Genomic DNA, 18,368 nt, shown 5'->3' with positions numbered 1-18,368 from the left:
TATTTACCACAGTTCATATTTCAAAAATAAAGGTGCTGTGAAAAAGAAGTTTCATTTCAGAAAAGGCGTTGGGATTTGCTGCCAGGAGATCGTCCTCGCGGGAAAAGCAAAAGAAAGTGGAAGAAAGACTGCAACAAGCCAAAAGTGATACCCGCTGTATAACCGTTTTCCGATTTCCTTGGCCTCAGGTAATTTTTCAATGTTTAATTTTATTAGCTTACCTGTATTCTGCAAGTAGCGTTCTTTTTTTTAGTTTCAACGTTTATTTCTGAAAAATGTCGCAATTCAATTACCTCAATGAACTGAACAATATAATCACAATGGACGGAGAATTGACAAAAGGACCCGCTCCTCGGTGGCAAAAGAAGCTAGATCTATCAACAGCATCCACAAGCTTCAATGCAAGTTCAATGAATACATCCCGCCAGAAGTTATCGGTTTCGTTCACCAGCCAACAAGTGGTTCCTCCCGGAACGCTTAGTGGGAAGACCCCGAATAAAAAACCGGGAACTGGTTCCAGCACTAAGAAGGAAGGCAAATCTCAAACGCCCAGTCAGAAGCAGCCCTCTGGCGGTGATAGATTCATCCCGAATCGAACAACAACGGATTTCGATTTGGGTCATTACATGGTAAAACAGAATGAAGTCAAAAAGGATACGGAATGTAGCGAAGGAAGTGGAGAGGAAAATCAGAATGGAACTACACAGTCAAGCCCAAAAAATGCGGAGCGCATTAAGATTCTATCAGAAGCGGTCAAAGGTTGTGATATCAGTAACAAAAGGATTTTGTCGTATCAGACAAAGGCTCCGGCAGCTCCCGAGGGGCACATGAATCCCCTAAAGGTGGTGTATTCGGTGAAAACGCCCATGTCAACGAAAAGTGGGTCCCGGTTCATTCCGAACGCCCCTGAGAGAATACTGGACGCTCCGGATATCGTCAACGATTACTATTTGAATCTGATGGACTGGAGTGGCGATAATGTGGTGGCCGTGGCTCTTGGATCATCGGTGTACCTGTGGAATGCGGCCAGTGGCAATATCGAGGTGCTATACGAAAACGAAGGTGGCGATCACGCGTGTGCACTGAGTTGGATACAGGTAAGAATAATGTTTATTTACGGAGGGTTGTTAAAACCTACCAAATGGATTACCGATGTTTAAAGGAGAAGCAGCATTAGAATAACTAACATTGGAGATTCGGCTGGTTCAACAAATTTCTGAATTCTAAAACCCAAATGGTCAAATTTTGAAAAGCTAATTTTAGGTACAAGAACCCATAACAAAAAAATATAATTAGGTAAAACGGTCAATCAATTCAGGGCCCACACTTTACAGATGTAGCTTCTGATCAAGAGTGTAGTAAATCACTTCACAGTCAATGATCACTTTATTTTTCACAGAAACAGGATAGGATTAAAAATAACTTCAACCCACCAATAGGGGATCGCCCATTTTTTTTTAAATTTAGATAATAATTTCTTGAGCGGATCTAACTGTATATCCGGTTGGTTACAGCGTTGTTACATCTAAGCCTGGCGTATTGTAGAAATCCATAATCGTCGATCTTGTACGATCTTCCTCCAGTTTTAACCAGGGTCCAGGGTCCAGGTCTGATTCCACCGTATGTAATGTAACCAGTGCGTTCGTGACTTTCCACGAAGTGGCCGGTCTCACCCAGTTATTTTCGCATTTCTCTCTTCCGATATTCATATTAAGTGACTGATGGTATGTGGGTACATTAGGGGAAAAGGTTGTTTTTTTTTAATTCCCGAACAAAGCCTCATTTTTAATCATGTTATTTAAAAGTACGATACAATTGAATGCTATACTGCCGTTCTACACATAATTGTCCCATGTACATAGGAAATCCCAGCAAACATGGGACAAATATGCGTATGACGGCAGTATACTTGTGCTAAAGAAAAAAATGGAACGGATATGCGAGTACCGGCAGTGTACAAGAAAGGCCTAAAACGTACATTTAACCAAAGAGATTCGGCACTCAGTTGATGCATTAGCATCATAGCATTGCTGTTCAAAAAAGACACAACATAAAACAGGATCGTAACTACAGTCGAAACTTTCAATAATATTGAAACTGAATGATGGAATGAACCTGGTTCATTATTATTTTTCACTCATTTACAGGAGGGTCATATTCTAGCAGTTGGAACGTCTACAGGCACAGTTGAACTGTGGGACTGTGAGCAAATGAAACGACTGCGTATCATGGATGGCCATTCCGGGAGAGTAGGAGTACTTGCCTGGAATTCCTATGTGGTATGTTCCGGGAGTAGGGACGGCTCCATCGTGAACCATGATGTCCGCACACGGGATCACAATGTTGCCACACTAAGGGGTCACAGCCAGGAGGTTTGTGGCTTAAAGTGGTCCACCGATGGTAAACATCTCGCTAGTGGAGGTAATGATAACTTGGTCAATGTGTGGAGCACAGCCAATGGAGCGCCTCATACAACTACGGATCCTCTGTACGCCTTTAATCAACATCAGGCCGCTGTCCGAGCATTGGCCTGGTGTCCGTGGCAGCCTAACACATTGGCTACTGGCGGTGGTACAGCGGACAGATGTATCAAGTTCTGGAACGTCAGTAATGGTCAGCTTCTCAATTCTGTCGATACCAAGTCCCAGGTGTGCGGTTTGTTGTTTTCCAAAAACTACAAGGAACTGATTTCGGCCCATGGCTACGTAAATAATCAGCTAACGATATGGAAGTACCCGTCCATGAATAAACAAATTGATCTGTTGGGCCATACAGGCAGGGTGCTGCAGATTGCCATGTCTCCGGATGGAAGTACGGTAATGAGCGCGGGTGCCGATGAAACGCTACGACTGTGGAACTGTTTTCAGCCAGACCCGTTGCTGACCAAGAAGGAAAAGTCTGTTACTAGAGAAAAGCCGAGCTTGCTCAAGCAGAGCATTCGGTGAGTGATAGCGTTGTGTAATTGCATTTTAGTTTTTTAATGTAGCTTGTTCTTGTATTACTTGATCTTATTTTTCTGTAGCACATTTGGATATTTTGCCATACTTGTTTGTTGTATCGTGATCCTGACTAGATTGTTTCTCTTCGAAATACATTGAAAGTTTTTAAGACTGCTAATAAAAAACGATTTTCATTTTGAGACATCTAATGTTTTTAAGAATTATACTTTGAGAAATCATCCCGCACAAGCAGGGTTTGCAGAAATCGCTTTTGATAGATAACGAACAACGATAACAGAGCGGCAAAACCCTTTTCGAATCATAAGTCATTAAAACGAGTCTATCGCACTTGTATACAAGTTGAAAAAAAAATTCGGATAGGCTGCCCCCACCGAGGGGGGTAGATAAAACGGTTTGTTCTCGCTCATTGTATGTTGGGGACCCTATATTTTTCGTACAATAGACATACGTAGGTATATACAGACATGATAGGTGAGAGATTTTTCTCATTCTCTTTTGGATTCAAAGCCTGATTACAATGTAAGTGAGAAGTTAAACCATTCAAGTTTTAAAAATAATTTTCTATTCGGATCGTTCAATAATGATGTCACAGGTTTGAAAGGGGGGAGGCGGTTTAAGATTTTGTGACAGTACATATCAGGTACACAAAAAAAGTGACAGAGGGGGGAGAGGGGGTCTAGAAATCTCAAAAAGTAGTGGACGTCATATTTGAATCGCCCCTTCAAGGAAAAAAAATAATCAGAAACACTGAAATATATGTTCAAGTAACTACATATGTACACTAGGGTGGCTCAAATTAGTATGGAAAAACTTTTTTCATTTTTTTTTTATTTTAATTATTTTTAGATGGGGGCCGCCCTCTTATTCGGTTTTGTTTGATGTCCTGATGCTCTGGACAAAATTTCAGCCAAATCGGTCAACGTTGGGGCGGTGCTAAAAAAACCCGTTGGAAGTTTATATACAAAAATGTATGCAGACCAAAAACAGTGATTTGTTAGACGACACAAAATACTCAATCAGATCTTAAACAATTTAATACAGAATATTATTGCTAAATAATATTATGCTAAAAGCCGCAAGAAGATTAGTATTTGCCTGGCGAAGTTATCAGCATTTTTCTGAAGTGGGATTTGAGTGAATTTCGTTTCTTTTACCTTTGACATAAAACCCCCCCAGAGACAAAATTTTTAGAATTTTTTTTTCAGAAAATCTCAAGTCGCTTAGAATGAGATTATGTCGCTTAGAATGAGTTTTGTACAAATTGCCCCCATTAAACCAGTGTAACAGGCTAAGATTGCAAGATATAAACAGAAAATGCTATTTCAATGTGTGTTGCTCCATAAAATAACCGCGAGACAATTATGCGTAGAAATTAAGCAATGGGACAAATCTCGCGTGATTTTTGAAAACGTCGTAAGTCCAAATGAGAGACTCTCTTTCATTACGCTCTCTTTTGCTAATATCTAGGCTAGTTTATAATTTGTTGCAATATTTTCACCTCGGCATCCCTGTCCATGGATAAGGGGCTTGACGTTGGTATTTCAAGTGTCTTAAAAAGATTTTTATTTTATTTTTATTTTTGTTGTTTAATAGAGTGCTTTTTCAAACAAAGGTTAAGTTCAACACTAAATTAAAAATTAAGATATTTTCCATTTTTAAATCTCCTTCACAAGAATATCGTTATTTTAATGGCAATGGTTTGAAAATAAGCTCCGTAGAGAAACTTTTATCACATCTTACTTAAATAAGGTCAACAGTTATACCAAACACTTGAGGTACCATGCCTCCAAGTTAACTAATAGTTAGTGTCCTTTTGATCTAACAACAACTGCCTATTGGTAAATTTGGAGGTGCCGGCAGGGCTCAGTAGGGGTCTAACTAACATAACTCTAATACTAACAAGACCCTGAAACAAACGCTTATCCAAATAGCATACATCTATTTATACTTGTTTGTAGTAGTAGCTAACAATAATTCATTTTGTACCCGTATAGCTGAAGTAGAATTTTAGTAGTGAAAAGTAGAATTTGTAGATTTACTAATTTGGCATTGGAGATAGTGAATGTATCTATTATATCTTCTCGATAATCTTTTTATTTTAGTCTCTCTAGCTGCATGGATCAACGCAAAAAAACTGTTTCTCTCTTCCTTCTATTAGGTTAGTTAGAAAAATTAGCGGATATATAGGGGACATGACTTAGTGTTTCTCGTATTAAGACAAATTCGCTGACCTTTACCTTATAATAAAATAAATGACCGATAGTAAAACTAATGACTGAAATTTGATGATATCAAATAAATAATAAAAAACGAAAATAAATACATGACCATCGGTGGACAGAAAGACAAGAGACAGAGTTCTGTTTAGAATAGTTAATTGAGACCATTGCACTCACAAGATAGAGAATAACTAGTACCACTACTATTGCTACAAGACTAATAACTTGACCACTTACGGAAATGAGGATAGACCATATGATGCGTTCATCCACTATTATATTGAATATTGTATACCCTGAATCTGAATAACTGAATTTTAGACCTCATTATTTTAATAAATAATAAAGGTTTGAATATTAGAAAAGGGAATAGAACTTGACCAAAAAAAAGCAATTACGGAACAACTGGACAGAAATTTTGGATAATGATCACTATTAGACTACTGAAACTTTAACATATGACATTACTGTGACTGATAGGACAATTAACAATTAACTCGACGACGTATTGACAAACATCCGATACTCAACCGTGTTAAGATAAGGGAAGCTCTTCAATGTGTCCATTTATTACAATAGTACTTAAATTAATCTATTTTGAAACTACCCTACCAGAATGATATCATTTCATCTTTATTCGAAATTGTTACTTGGAAATGGCAACAGTACCACCGTTGTCAACATAGACTACTATTAGGTATTGAATGTCGGCTCCAAGTAACTAATAATTAAATTTACATGTTAACTACTTATTCAGAAAACATCTATGTACATGTTGAGCTTCCATTATTTGTTCGGTTTATAATTGACAGACTGTAGATAGAAAGAATAATGTATCGGTATGATCACAATACAAACCCAGGCCGCAGTGACCTAGTGAGCAACATAGCTTGAGTCGTCTGCTAGTATTGTGTATCACATGGAGAGCCCAGCCGAGATACCAGTCTATTAAGACTACAACTGGTCAACTCTCGAAAAAAAAAAAAAAAAAAAAATATTTTCACCTCGGCATACTAGACAAAGCTATTTTCTTCAGATCGGTGCTGAAAAATCCAATGTAAATGTTAGTATGGCTTTGTAATAATCGAAAGAGAAAGTAAACAAAGAGAGCCTCTCTTTTGGACTTACGACGTTTTCAAAAATCACGCGAGAAATAGACTTAATGTTGTTTTTAATGATTTTCCGAACAAAGTTTGAAATCTGTTAGAGTTTTATAAAAGTATACATCAAAATAGACTGATCTATGGTGAAAAGTCAAAATCCACAAAAACTAACATGGGACAACTATGCGTAGAAGGGCAGTCCTGTCGAATGTTCGTTTTGTCTGTCCTCGTAGATTTTGTCACAGTAAGGGCATGATATTTTATATACTCCAGATTTTCCCAAGGCGTCAAAGGGGTCTTTTGTGGTCCCAAGAAATGTTTCAAGTTGGTTGTTCTTGCTGCTGAAAACTATAGTTCGATACCAAGTTAGAAGCAGACATAGGTGACATTTTGGTCAAAATTGAGATGACTACAACAAATACATCTTTGGTTCTTTTCTTATGCTTTGCGGCAATATGTTGATATAGTTTGTTCCATGTTTATAAAAAATGTGAAAATTCACAGAAAATTAGTAATTTTTTGAACTTTCATACAATTTGTATGAAGCAAAAAACTTAAACTTAACTTAAACCCTTTTGCTGTTAACCCTCACGTCTGTTGAGACCAGTTGAATAACTTCTAAGAGTCCAGTTGCTGGTGCCATTTATCTCTCAACTCAACGAATTTTTTTGTCGAATTTTACAGACATAATGAGTACGATTGTACTTACCACAAACAGTATTTTTACTCTCTCTCGCTGTCACCCTTGAAGTAAGTAACATATCGCATGAATAATTTTCACACATGCCGGTGATCACCCAAGAGAATTGCAAGCTCTTAGAAAATTATGCGAAAAACATGCACAGTCGCCGTGTAAGGCCTTATGGCCTTTTATTATTTTGATGTGTGTACGAAAGAGAGAGAGAGAGAGAGAGAGAGAGAGAGAGAGAGAGAGAGAGAGAGAGAGAGAGAGAGAGAGTGAAGCATCTAAAAAATTTTAAATTTTAAACCAAAAAATCGAAAAAGTGCTGTTTTTTAAGATTGACTTAACATTTGCCCGATTGTGAACAAACATCGGATGAAATTTTCAGGCCGGTTCACATGTGCAGCACCTTTTCGCCTTTTGTTTTCGATTTTTAAAATAGACCCCAGGGGGGTCGTGGGCTGTTCAGTGGTGGGTCGCGAAAGACAAATCCTAATTCATAACTTTGTTACTATTTTGTCCCACAAATCTAATCCATATTTTAAATTAGGATCTAAGTTATGATTGGATGATTAAAGAACAACAAACCTGACGAGGTCAACAGCCTTTTTTTTTGTTATACGATATTCGGGCAAGTAGAAAGAAGTCCTATACAATCCAAACCTAAGCCCCAAACTCAATCTAAATCCAATCCAAATCTAATTCAAATCCAATCCTAATCAAATCGAAATTCAATTCAAATCCCATCCAAATCCAATCCACATCCAATTAAAAAAAATGACGAAATTTGGACAAATGCAATGAAGGGGTAAAAAGCAATTTATTATGATTTGTCCAATCTAACGCGAACTCATTTTTATCTAATTTCACAAAATCAATACATTTGGTACCTGGTGGGTCGCAAGCAATTTGGGATTCTGCTAGGTGGGTCAGAGGACGAAATGGGCAGACCAGACGCAGTAAGATTTGAAAGATGTGGGTGCAGCTGTGGGAAAAGAAAAGCATCTGATTTCAATCAAATCTAACAAAAAAATCTCTCCTTTGTTTCCACCTGAAACACACGTAGATTTATAAACAACCAAATTCGGTTAACTTTACTTTGTAAGTCACGTATGGTTTAAGGTTAAGGTAGTCCACATTCTACGTGAAAATCACGTGATTCCTACCTGATCATATTGAAATAAATGACTATGATAAAGTGTATCTCAATAGTTAATATCAAACTTCATGTGTGAATTTTGACATCAAGTTAATCTATATCAGATGATAGGTACTATATTTTGTTGTAATATTTTCACAAATTTAAAGAAAGGGAAAGTCAAATGACCTGCTCAGTGACATGTGCGATTGTAATATTTTGCCGTTTTTATTAGTGAAAATTTCTAACAATTATCTTTTTCCCATACATTCGACTTTTGTTTTTCTCCACTTCGCTTCTGTTGCCATCAGAATTACAAAGAATCAGCTGGAATCAATATTCCCTTTCACAATTTCTTGGTTGTATGTTTCTTCAGTCACAAAAAAAAGTCAAATAATACAATGTAACGAACGAGATATTCTATAATTTACTTTTGTTAGTGGGTTCAATACGGTCGTTCATCAAGATAGAAACGATCGATTTTAGAAAATAATGATTCATACTGTTTCCTTATGTTTTTATTGACACAGGAAAACTGCAGCAAGGCTTCTATTGGGTCTCTTCTGACAAGTTTTCCTGCCTGGCTGCATTGTTTGTGAGAATTTTTGCTTTTGTCACCCCAAAACCAACAAAGGACGGGGATCCGGATTCCTACCATATAGTAAGTTGCATATTTTGTGTTCCGTGTTGCCATTCTATACTTTTTAGAGCAATATTGTTGTTTTTTAATGTACCAGGTTAACAATAAAATAGTACAGGTAGTGTGTTTCGCCTTAAAAGAGTAGAGTTTGAAGTAGGGACTGAAACATATCAAACAGTAGGTCATTTTCTGAAATAACGTCAATATTCAATAGAACCTATTATAATGCTACTACATACGCTTTATCATTAAACTATTTAGAAAGAAAAGATTAAGATGTTCGACTTTATATTTGCACAGTGGGTTTGTCCGAGCAAAACAAATTACCAAAATGAATAATAGAGTTATGTGGCTGCTACCATTACACATTTACTGAAACCTCTTCTACGCCACTTTATTAAGAGACCAAAGTCGAATTTATAAAAATAATCCAACATTTATATTAAAATCCGCATTAGATTGAATTGGTTGATTCTTCTTCGTTTTTGTTATTTTTTAATCCCGAACAAAATGTGCAACGAATTGAATTGCAATCTTCGTGGGACATGAATACTAACAAATTTAATTTGTTTTTGAAAATTTACTAATGCCAAGTATATTTTTTTATTTTCAAACAAAGAACACTGAGAAATATTGAATTTGTTTTATGATTCGGCGAGTAATCAGAAGTAAATTTATTTTTATATTTTGCCATAATAAAAGCATCGTAGAAAGAGGCTTGAGTGTGTTTCATTGTGGTTCCTATCATCCTCGGCACATTGATCAATATACTTGCATAGACTAATCGTGAGTGCTAAACGCTTAGCGTGTTTGCTTCTAAATATACTTTCTAAATTGATCGTACTGAATATCTTTCCTTCAATTTTTACCTACATTAGTAATCTTTTATTTTTTTCTCCAGTGTTAAAACATATATACGCAACGCCTCTCAAAAAGAAAATATCCTTCGTTTGCTAACTTTTCTCGTTCGCTCTCGCATGTCATTAAAAGGTACTTGCTAAAACAGAAAAAATGTAAAGGCGAGACTAGCAACAAATCTCGCGCTACAGTTTTAGGTTTTCTGCTGGACTGGTGCCGTCGTCGATCTTGCGTTGTTGCTGGTGCTGTTGTAAGACCGCCCCAACATTGAATCTTTGTCCTTCTCCGCAGAACTTGTTGCACCGGCGAGAACCAGCTCGCCACCGGAGGTCATCGCCGCCGATCCGTCCTCATCAGAGAGGGCAAACTTCGGATAGATTGGATGTTGTCGGGCCATGTTTTCCATTTGCTGCCATAGTTCTTCCCGGCGATTCAGCTTCTCCATTTCGCTCTGCTCTTCGGCTTTGAATTTCCTATGACACTCGTCGAACAGCTTCTGATTCATCTCCATAAATAGTTTGATCGCGTTATAGATTAAGCCGTGAATTGTTTTGTTCCAGTGCGTTTTCGAGTTAGAGTTCAGCGCCGGAAACATTATCGGAAGTATAACCTTTGAGTTCTCCGAAATCAGTGACATAATGTACTCGTTGTTCCAGTAGTAGAGAGCCCTTTCTGCAACTTGGAAATGAGGACTCGAGACACATTTGGCTATCTGGCGGAATAGAGGCTCCATCACCTTTTGGAACTCGGCCGGTTCAATAACATCCAGGATCTCTTCCAGCTCATTCAAGAACATCACCTCTTTGGGACTATGAGTCTTGGGCCAAAATTTTAGAAGACACTTAATGACCGGTTGTGTCAAACTTGGATCCTTTTCTAGAAACTGCACAACGCAGTATGCAAGTTGGGGGTGATACACCGACAAACTCTTAACTTTATGCAGCGGCAGCAGGACTTTGAGCAAGAATTGTTTATGCTCCTCCTTAAGTGGCAGAGCGAAACCGTTTATAATACTGCCCAAAATTTCCAATAGTTCAGCAATTCCGTTATGATGTTCCGTTTCGTAGATAAATTTGTAGAAGATGTTGTTAATTTGTTTCCTAATGAAGGCTCGTAGGCCAAGGAATTTTCCATACACCCGATGCAGGACAGTTTTGAGAAAGTCGCGTTCGCGTGGATCTTCCGAATCGAATAGCTCCAGCAGATTCAAGATGAAACCATGATCAATGTACCGTTTGGCCACGCTCGGTTGGAAGTCTGGTGATTCGAGAAACCTGAAAAGGTGAGACGTGATTAATAATCGATGTCTACAGTTATGTAATTATGAAGTGGAGGAACTTGATAGGATAGTATTAACTCGACGTATGACAAGTGAAAACATTCCATTAACGAGCTCTTTTGCCAGTGGAAAAAATATATTAAAAGGTGTATGTATCCGCACGAAAGTTCTATGATAACTTAAACCGTAAAGGCCACGTGCCACAGCTCAATATGTGTAAGGACATAAACGGGAATCTTCTTACGAACGAGCGTGAGGTAATCCAAAGATGGCGTCACAATACGAAGTGAAGCGCACCTGAATGGTGATATGGCGGTGGCAGTATAGTAATAACCTGAGAGCACGCGCGCAGGACATACGTTTTCCGGCTTCGAAACTCCAGATAATCCAGGAGGAGATCGGGCGGCTGGATAACAACAAAGCCCCTGGGGTTGACCAACTACCAGGATAGCTATTTAAACACGGTGGTGAGGCACTGGCTAGAGTGCTGCACGAGGTAATTACCAAGGTTTGGGAGGATGATGTTCTACCGCAGGAGTGGTTGGAAGGCGTCGTGTGCCCCGTCTACAAAAAGGGCGGTACAAGGTACTCTCCCAAATGTTATGCCGTAGACTAACATCAATAAGGGACCATTCGAAACGTTCAATGCAAGAGATGGTGTTGATCCAGTGGTAATAAGATCCAAATTTCTTCACTACAAAACTTCTAATCAGTACAAACTAAGTGCATTCTTCCATGAGCGCATGGTGAAAATTTCAAAACATAGAGTAGTAGGTTTAACAAAACAGATAGAAACGCCGGTATCGCCACTCGTTGACGAGTACCGCAAACATGGTGTCCTAAAGGTTGTTGCCTACACTTTTTACTGCTGCTGCCAACTGGGAGTAAATTTCATCGATGTAAACAATCGGTCCCTTATTGCAAGAGCGTTCGTGGGGCACTACCAGGTGGAATACGTACGTTAGGTATTGTAGAAATGCCGCGAATACAACGTACCCACATATCATCTACCGTGGAAAATCAAATTTCGGACACACTCAAACTTCGGACGCTTCAATTCGTATGGGAAATTTTCTGAAATATTTCCCCAAGCTGGATCAGAAGGACTAATAGTTTTAGCTTGTTTTAGTATATTTACATTTTAATAAGACATGTTAAAACAATACGACGAAGTGATTAAAAGACAGTCTGAGCAGTGCAGTGCAAATTATTTTCAATTATTCTTCCCGGTACTGTGTAATCAAGTGTCCGAAATATGAATCCAACTCCGCCGGTGTCCGAGGTTTGAATCAAACAGAAGCCGGACATTTTCATAAATTTCAAAAATTCGTCGCAATATCTTGCACATACTAAATACGTAGTTCAAAGATGAATACTATACTTAGTGATAGCAATGGTGATTTAAACGGTGTGATTTAAAATGTGAGTAAACAGGATGATTGTATATTAGAAAGTGCTTAGGCGTCCGGAGTTTGAGTTTGTACGGTATTCATCGACTTCAAAGCCGCATATGATACAACTGATTGGTACCAGTCTGGTAACAGCTATGGCAGCTAATGCACGAACACGGATTTCCGAATAAACTGATACGGTTGATCAAGGAGACGATGGATCGGGTGATGTGCGTAGTTCGTGCTTCAGGGACATTCTCGAGTTCTTTTGAAACGCGCAGAGGGTTACGGTCTTTTTTTTATTCATTCGTTTATTTAGAGGCTCACTCGCCGTATTACAGCTTAACAGAGCCGAGATACATTTATTATTATTTATTCAGACTAAGGCCGAAGTGGCCTGTGCGGTATATAAGAGTCTTCTCCATTCGGCTCGGTCCATGGCTACACGTCACCAACCACGCAGTCTACGGAGGGTCCGCAAGTCATCTTCCACCTGATCGATCCACCTTGCCCGCTGCGCACCTCGCCTTCTTGTGCCCGTCGGATCGTTGTCGAGAACCATTTTCACCGGGTTACTGTCCGACATTCTGGCTACGTGCCCGGCCCATCGCGGTCGTCCGATTTTCGTGGTGTGAACGATGGATGGCTCTCCCAACAGCTGATGCAATTCGTGGTTCATTCGCCTCCTCCACGTACCGGCCGCCATCTGCACCCCACCATAGATGGTACGCAGCACTTTCCTTTCGAAAACTCCAAGTGCGCGTTGGTCCTCCACGAGCATCGTCCAGGTCTCGTGTCCATAGAGGACTACCGGTCTAATTAGCGTTTTGTAGATTGTCAGTTTGGCACCTCCTATACTCTTTAGATAGGCGTGATATCGCCTACACAACAAGACCACTCAAAGATATTAACAAAGAATGGTTTTCGTACAGCCGAGTTGCCGAATAATATGCAATTATTTGTGATCAAGTGTCGGTCTTCCACCGTCATTAGTCGTTTGAGCACACGCGACTGCTGCGTAGAGCAGTCACTCTCATCAATTGCTTTTGCCAAGCAAATCTTTGGCACAGCAGAGTGTGATTGATTCACACTGACACTATACGAATCCGCCCAGCCCGTTGTTAGAGGAATAGAGTGTGGAAGTTCTCGATAATAAACAATGTGGGCTCGCTCGACTGTGGATATTTAACAGTAAAGCACATGCAGGGCTGTTACAAACTAGTCGAATTCCAATCCGCGAAATCCGCGACTAGCAAATTAAAAACCGCGACTGTAAAAACAAATCCGCAACAAACAAAAATATGGTCTCTTACTTATAATTACACGTTTAATAATTTTAAAAATTTTCAATATGTTTGCTTTTAATCTATTGGCATATTCGTCAATAGAAAACAAAAAGAAAGCACATTCACTAATTTATGTAATATCTAAAACTGCATAGTTAACGCTTTAACCATGTAGGGGTTAATGTATGCCTATCTAGATAGTAGAAGGTTGAAGTTGCTAGTCCCTCCAAGGCACGTGGAATCTTTTTCGCAAATTTCATAACAATTTGTCCATTTCGAAACAAGATATATAAAAAAATTGAAGTTTTTCAGGAATTTCCATTTTTACCCTTCTTTTACCCTAATTAAGATCACATGAAAATCGACTTTTTATCTGAGGCTCGGCGACCCAAGTCATATACATCAATCACCTCAGCTCGACAAACTGAGCACATGTATGTATGTGTGTGTATGAGAGAAGAGTTTCATCCACTGTTACTAAACATGAATCGCATATCTGATGGGTTTCCTATTCATATGGGACAAATATGCGGTTCACGGCAGTGTAGGTGGATTGGGTCGGATTTTTAAATTCTAAATTTACTTACTATGTACACTAAATATTGACAATAACAATTTTATAAGTAATAGGGTAATTCACCAATGGTTGTTGAACTGTTGAACGCACGTGAATTTCTTATGGGCGTTCAACAATAGGCGAAAAAATAGCCGTTCAACATTAAATTTGTTTTTTTTTCCCATAGTTTGGATACAGATCCCAATAGATCCCAATAAGCCTGCTGTTCGGAAGCCAAGCAACGAACCCTGAGTGCCCTGAACCGAACTTCGCACTCATCACTACTGCCCATGATCGCATATTTGTAACACTCGCATTTTTGTTCATCGCACGTCGCGTTTACTCTGGCTTACCGGACAAGCGATTTTGTGCATGACCATTGCTTTTAGTCCGCTGCACGCCCGTTTCAAATCATTCAGAGACTGAGTGAAATTTTATTGCCGTCTCTTTTTTTCCCACAGAAAAGTTACTCAAGTTTCGTAGAAAGTGGAACTACTCAAAATTTGAGTAGTTCCACTTTTTACGAAAAACACGAAAAATGAGTAAGATTTCCGTGAGAAAAAAAAACGAGACGGCAATACAATTTCACTCAGTCTCTGAGTGATTTGAAACGGGTGTGTGCTTTCTGGCTCCGCGACAAGATCCTCTTCTTTCATGTCATGGAGCCCTCGAAGCAAAGTACAGAGCGACTTCGTTGGAGGTTACTAATACTTGTGGACCTCGAGGAACTTCACAACGGATTGATTGGCCGGCATCACTTTCACGCCCTCACTGCAGAGCCGCAAAGTACATTTCAGTCCCTTCGCCATCCAGTGACCTACACATTCGTTTCAAAATCACTCGTGTAGCAAATGAGATCACCATAAGAGATGTCGCAAATTAATCGATTACTTCGATTGATCGATTCATCGTTATGACAATCGATTAATTTTGTACCGATTTTCACCCAACAATTAATCGATTCAATAATCGCCAAGAATCGAGAAAAATCGACTAGTTACTAATCGATCAATCAGAAATTTAAGGACATCTCTAATCACCAGTACTTGTACATATAGGAGATGATTTCTGAGCAAGAACAGATGATCTGGACAAAATAGCAACTACGGGCGGTCGATATAGCTCAAGCTCAATTATAAATAAAAACTTGGATCATATTTAGAATATTAATCACTTTGCTACATTGCTACACGGGAGATTCACGCTTCCAATTCAATACCAAATTTTCAAAACGACTTATTTGCTTTTTTTTTTTAATTCTTTATTAAAGTGTTTTTTTAATCTTATTTGCTTTTGTAAACAAAGATTCAAACGTCGATTTGTCGAATCTGAGTGCACTCCCACACAAACCAACACAATCAACGCATAGGTGAAGCCTTCGGCTACCTGTTGTAATTAGCCTTGCATCCAAAGGCATATGATTGCCAATCCGGAGATGGCCGATGTCCGATTCTCGGTTCGGTCTAGGATGTTTTCGGGTGGGAAACATTCTCGACTCCCTGGACATAATGTATCTATTGTACTTGCCACACAAGATACATACTCATGCAATTGCGGGCATAGAAAGCTTTCAATTATTAACTGAGGAAATTGTAATAGAATACTGGACGATTTCGCGAATCCGGTCCGTGTCCCCGTTTCCGGTTTTTCCTGCAGCTATCAAACACGCTCATCGAAGTCCTTAGAGCTCTTGCGTATGATTTGCTACTCAATTATCGCCTATCGGGAATATAATTCAGTCAGTTCGCTAGTGCAACATTAATCTTGAATTACAATGACTATCGGAAGTTATAGACATATTAGGTGAATGTCAAGTTTTGACAATAAGGCAATCCATAAGACAGCTGCGATCAGCTGACGATTTTTGTTTACTTGAATTTTTTGACATCCACAGACCGGACTGACACAACGATACAAAGGAAAATGTTAAGCCCGGTTAACACCAGCAGTGAGTTACCTTCAACTGCATACACACTTTGTTTTGATTTTGATTGTCAGTCCCATCGCTGAATGTCCTCATGGATAGCCTAATTCAAGTGAATTGAACTTCTGAACACCTTCATTCAACTCACTTGATCGAAAAGAAAGTAGAGCAAGTTCAACTTTTTATAAGTCAATTGACCTTTCCCGTCAAAAATTGTATCTCGTTTTATTGTCTCATTCGATTCTTTGGCTCATTTTAGATCAACTTTCCCAAAGAACCCTTATTTTTTTAAACATCTATTTTAAAAATCGAAACAAACTAAACCCGAAAAAGTGCTGCACGTGTGAACCGGCCTAGAAAATTCACCCGATGTTTGTTCAAAGTGGACCAAATGTTAGGCCTTGAAAACAGCACTTTTTCGAATTTTTGTTTTAAATTTTTTAAATACTTAGTAGAGACGTCAAAGAATATGGGTTCTTTGGAAAAGTTAATATTAAATAAAATAAAGAATCGGTTGGGCGAATACAAATTTTTGACGGGAAAGGTCAATTGAATTCAACTGAGTTATCCAATTCATTTGCCCTACCAAACGTAGAATTTTTAATCCCTGCTTCTGAGACTGCAGATCGGATCCGACTTGGATTCTATTTCTTCTTCAATGACTCTATATTCCAATAAGGATTTGGCATGCTTTTCAATAAAGTGTTAAAAGCTGAAACGATCATCCTACAAGAATCAAACTAGCCATCTCCGGATTGGCGATCTATTATTTTATCTCGCAACGCTATTTCGAGACTTATAAATTAAATTGTAAATCGGCTTTTTCCCTAATTTCTTCCAACTCACGTCCTTAAGACCCCTTATTTTTTATAATCCATTATCTTCTTCCTTATCCATTCATATCATAACTACCAAATGATTCATACTAACGACTTACCTCAAGAACAATTCGTACACAAACTGCAGATGCGGCCAACTAGCCTCGAGCGTGGGTTCATCCTCCTCCGGATCGAACTCGGCCCCGTTGGGATTGGAGGATGGGGGCAACGTGCGAAACAAATTAACCGCAAACATTTGTACCGCTTCCGGGTAGATGGATTCCGTGATAACCTGCTGCTGGCTGCTCAGGTACTCCACCATTTCCTGCAAAGCGCAACGCTTGATTTCCTTGTACTTGAGATCGTTCAGCGGCTCGGAAAAGTCAAACAACACGCAACACTGACGAAGCTTCTGTACAAACAGCTCTTCCCTTTCGTTGGGATTTGACGCGGTATCCTTCAGCTGTGGGAGAGTTTCTATTTCGTTGGACTTCGGAATGATGAACCTTGGCTGGCTGGCACTGGTACCATTGTTGCCACCGTTGTTATTACCGCTGAGTCTTTTGTCCTGACTATTTGGTTTGCTACCATTATTGTTTACTCCTGATCCAGTGGTTCCTGTCCCCACTGTAAGTCCGCCTCCACCATTGGTTCCGTTTGTTGTGGTCGTAGAAAGAGAGTTATTGTTGGTCACGGCGGTGTTCGCCGTACCATTTCCTTCGTCATTCATTGTCATTTTGTTATTGCCTTCACTATCCCGTTCTGGTTGCGGCATTCGGTACGAGTAGAAATCGAATCGCCCTCAAAACCGATCCTCTTGCGGATTTTCGTAGTTGCTCCACTTTGTCCCCCTCACTCCCTCTTTCGCAAACTCCCAACGACGAAACCACTTACTAAACACACATCCGAGCGAAAATATTCTTTGTGCGATCAACACTCACGCGAGTTGGGTGGAAATCTAACCGGGGAACATCCGGGACACGTAGAAAGACCGGAAAACGGCAGGGAACAAACGGTTTCCTCCCGAAAAAAATTAACAAACTTCTCGAATACGCAGGTAAAAACACTCCCGAATTTGACAGTCACACTCGAATTTCTCTCGCGCAGTTGAAAAGTTCAAAAGCTCCTGTCGCTCGCGTTGCGATTTTTTACACAAAAAAATAAAAATACTGAAAGAATGCATTTTGTTTTATGGTGTGAACCCCACACGGAAATCTGATAACTGATGATAGGCCTTTTCAAGAGACGTTTTTTTTTATTTGAAGAAAATAATATGTTTTCTTTATTTATTCATTTGAAAGAACTCCTTTTTATGAGCCAAGACATATTTTTTCACACTAAATTTTGTAAATTTTGACAATAGCATTTCCCATACACATACAGTTTATTTGTATTTTTTTAAAAAGATTTTTTCCAATAAACATTTTTACACACATTTTTATTAGTGTATATATGAACCTAAATCAAGACAAAATTTTCAAAACGACTTATCTGCTTTTGTAAACAAAGATTCA

General features: G+C 39.0%; 2 protein-coding genes across 2 annotated transcripts; one reads left to right on the top strand and one right to left on the bottom strand.

The window, feature by feature from the left end:
• Nucleotides 1-29: 29 nt before the first annotated feature.
• On the top strand, nucleotides 30-3,141 carry LOC134213763 (cell division cycle protein 20 homolog). The gene is made up of 3 exons (XM_062693082.1): nucleotides 30-188; nucleotides 254-1,097; nucleotides 2,148-3,141. The coding sequence occupies exons 2-3, from the start codon at nucleotides 276-278 to the stop codon at nucleotides 2,943-2,945; spliced, it is 1,620 nt and encodes a 539-aa protein (XP_062549066.1). The 5' UTR covers nucleotides 30-188; nucleotides 254-275; the 3' UTR covers nucleotides 2,946-3,141.
• Nucleotides 3,142-8,306: 5,165 nt separating this feature from the next.
• On the bottom strand, nucleotides 8,307-17,971 carry LOC134213757 (serine/threonine-protein phosphatase 2A 56 kDa regulatory subunit gamma isoform-like). The gene is made up of 2 exons (XM_062693076.1): nucleotides 16,974-17,971; nucleotides 8,307-10,874 (listed from the first exon to the last, which is right to left on the bottom strand). The coding sequence occupies exons 1-2, from the start codon at nucleotides 17,627-17,629 to the stop codon at nucleotides 9,794-9,796; spliced, it is 1,737 nt and encodes a 578-aa protein (XP_062549060.1). The 5' UTR covers nucleotides 17,630-17,971; the 3' UTR covers nucleotides 8,307-9,793.
• Between the last annotated feature and the right edge of the window lie 397 nt (nucleotides 17,972-18,368).

Source organism: Armigeres subalbatus, chromosome 2 (genome assembly GCF_024139115.2).
Source record: "Armigeres subalbatus isolate Guangzhou_Male chromosome 2, GZ_Asu_2, whole genome shotgun sequence".
In the NCBI taxonomy this organism is placed as follows: domain Eukaryota; kingdom Metazoa; phylum Arthropoda; class Insecta; order Diptera; family Culicidae; genus Armigeres; species Armigeres subalbatus.
Note: the sequence above shows the minus strand (reverse complement) of the source record. Positions and strands in the feature narration are given on the sequence as shown.